This window comes from Nothoprocta perdicaria, unplaced genomic scaffold (assembly GCF_003342845.1).
Source record: "Nothoprocta perdicaria isolate Ctin4 unplaced genomic scaffold, notPer1 scaffold_87, whole genome shotgun sequence".
In the NCBI taxonomy this organism is placed as follows: domain Eukaryota; kingdom Metazoa; phylum Chordata; class Aves; order Tinamiformes; family Tinamidae; genus Nothoprocta; species Nothoprocta perdicaria.
Window position 1 is genome coordinate 2,516,612 of NW_020456165.1, and position 2,424 is coordinate 2,519,035.

General features: G+C 52.9%; 1 protein-coding gene across 1 annotated transcript; it reads right to left on the reverse strand.

Moving 5' to 3' along the window:
• Positions 1–811: 811 nt before the first annotated feature.
• Positions 812–1,243, reverse strand: FANCD2OS (FANCD2 opposite strand). Its single transcript, XM_026052306.1, has one exon. It carries the CDS (start codon positions 1,241–1,243, stop codon positions 812–814), a length of 432 nt encoding a protein of 143 aa, XP_025908091.1.
• Positions 1,244–2,424: the final 1,181 nt, after the last annotated feature.

A 2,424-nucleotide genomic window follows, 5' to 3' on the forward strand; every position in this document is an offset into this window, starting at 1 on the left:
ATTTCTAAAAAGCTCTAGCCATTGTTTATGACATTTAAAACAAAAGGAAGAGAAAATAATGAGTTATTTAGCTCACTTTGGAGACAAAGAAAATCATCTCTGCAAGATGTTTTCCTTCGCTATAAACAAGTTCTATGACATTTCACACCCATTCATTTAATTGCATAGAAAGTTTGAAGAGCGTAGGATCAAAAAGCGTTTTTAGGAAACTTTCTCCTTGAATTTGGTTGCAACAATCCCTCTGCTTACTAGAGAAGAAACAGTTGTGGAGGTAGCTCTGAAGACTGCAAAGCACTGAAAGTGTATCTATGTACACTGCCTTTAGTACTTGAATTGATCAAGAGTTTTATTCTGAGACTATATTCTCTGCAAATCAATTAGCTGTCAACAAGTAGTAACAAGTGGGGGAAAACTTAAAATCTACTAATATTGTAAGATTTAAATTTGGGTTTCTTGTGAATGAAGACCTTCACAAGAAATGAAGGAAGACAGAAAGGGTTTCGCTTTGAGGGCAGCAGGCTTAAGGGCGCTATCCGGACATTCGCGCGTGTCAAAGGCCCGTCAGTCTCTGCGGATGTCCATGAAAACGACCGTGCCTCGTCAAGAAGCAGCGTTTCCCTTCGACGCTTTCTTCCAGCGGAACAAGTGGAGTCTTGTGCACACAGGGCGAACAGAGGCCGCGATGGCAGCGCTTGCGAGCAGCGTCACGCGCTGCGCGTGGCAGCGTTCACGCCTGCACAGTCCGAGGCCGCGCGTGCTCCTCCGGTGCCATGGCGGCTGTGGCGGGCGCCGTTCCCGCGGCGGCTCCGGCTCAGCGCGCGTGCTGCAGGGCGAAGGCGCACTTCTTGTAGGCGGCGTAGAGCAGCAGGATGGCGCGCAGCATCTGCCGGCACATGGCGGCGGCGGCTCGGGCCTGCGGCGCCCGCAGCGCGCACGGCCGCCTCTGCCGGGCGCCCACCACGCGGCAGAAGGCGGAGCGCTCCGACACCCGCAGCGCGCCCGTCCAGCGCGGCGGCTGCGCCGTCACGAGCCGCCCGAAAACGGCGTCGAGGCCGCGCACCCGCACGGCCTGTGGCCGCCGCGGCGCCGCGCCCGCAACGCGCCCGCGCAGCAGCGCGCCCGCCGCGGGGCCGCCGCCGCGGAACGGGTGCGCCGTGGCGGGCCGCGCCGCGCCGCCGCGCAGCCAGCGCAGCGCCTCGTCCAGCGGCGAGCGCGGCGCCCACAGCTGGTAACCGTCCGCCATGGCGGCGGCGGCGCGGAGCGGCGCGGAGCGGCGCGGGACGGGGCATCTTTCCGCGCCGCGGGGCGCCCGGCAACGCGCTCTCGCCACGCGTCGTGGCGCCCGCCCGCCCGCCTGCCGCCCCGCGCCGCCGCCATCTTGGGCGAGGGCGGTGTGCCATGAGATGGCGCCGCCTTCCCGCCACCTTCGCCTCGCACCTGCAGTGGGCTGGCCGTGCTCAACCGCGCTCAGAGCCCTTGTCCATGGGATTTGCCATCCTCTGCTCCTCGCAGGAGCATCTCTCCAAAAGGGACCATCTTGTGCATCCCAAGACGCAAGGAGCCCTCCCAGCTCCATTAAGGCTCCTCTCTCACCTTGAATTTTAACCGCTGGTTTCGGAGGTTTAGCCTTTCTGGCCATCAAATCCCCCTTTGCCCGCAGTTTTAGTGGTAGTGAGTATTTGAAAGCTTCTGATCACAACAAGCAAGACTTACCTCACCTCTTGGCAAGTCTCCTGTGTTTCCTTTGCATTTCCTATTTCCAGCCTTGGTAGCCTCATTTTCCAGCTGGAATAGAACAGCTTGTGGCTTCAAGAAAGAAATGGTCCTGTCCCGTTATTATATATTTAAATATATATATATACATATATATATATTTTTTCTTTTGCAAAAGCATACATGCAAATATAACATTAAAGGACTTTGTGACTTTGTTTAGGGACTATGTGTCTAAACCATGTTGCAGTAGTGATTATGATCCGAGCGTTAATCTATCAAGCATTTCTATTAAAACAATGCTCTCATTTCTTAATGCCTCACTCAGTGTGTGTCTGTATTTTCCTTCGGTTTGGGGGCAAAACCTTAAAGGAAGCAAGTTTAGGGATTTTGCCATGTGGCTCTCGAAGTTAGGGGAAAGAACTAATTAACACAGGAACTTAATTGAAAACAGAACTTAGGTAGCCTTAACTGAGGACTGGATTCACAGAGAATAACTTTAAAAAACAAAACAAACAAACAAAAAACAGATAACTTGCTCAATTTCTGCTCTAGTTAGTAGCCTGTTCCAGTATTGGCCAACTTGCTTACTATGGGAACCAGAAATCTCTTTATGGGCACTTGATGTGTACGTGTGAAGTACATATGAAAAAATAACAAATGTTCCTTAGAAATACCAGAAGAGCCAATTTCTAAACATTGTATGTAATG

Coding starts and splice junctions, on each gene's coding strand:
- FANCD2OS (XM_026052306.1), bottom strand. CDS start 1,243: ATGGCGGACGGTTACCAGCTGTGGGCGCCGCGCTCGCCGCTGGACGAG.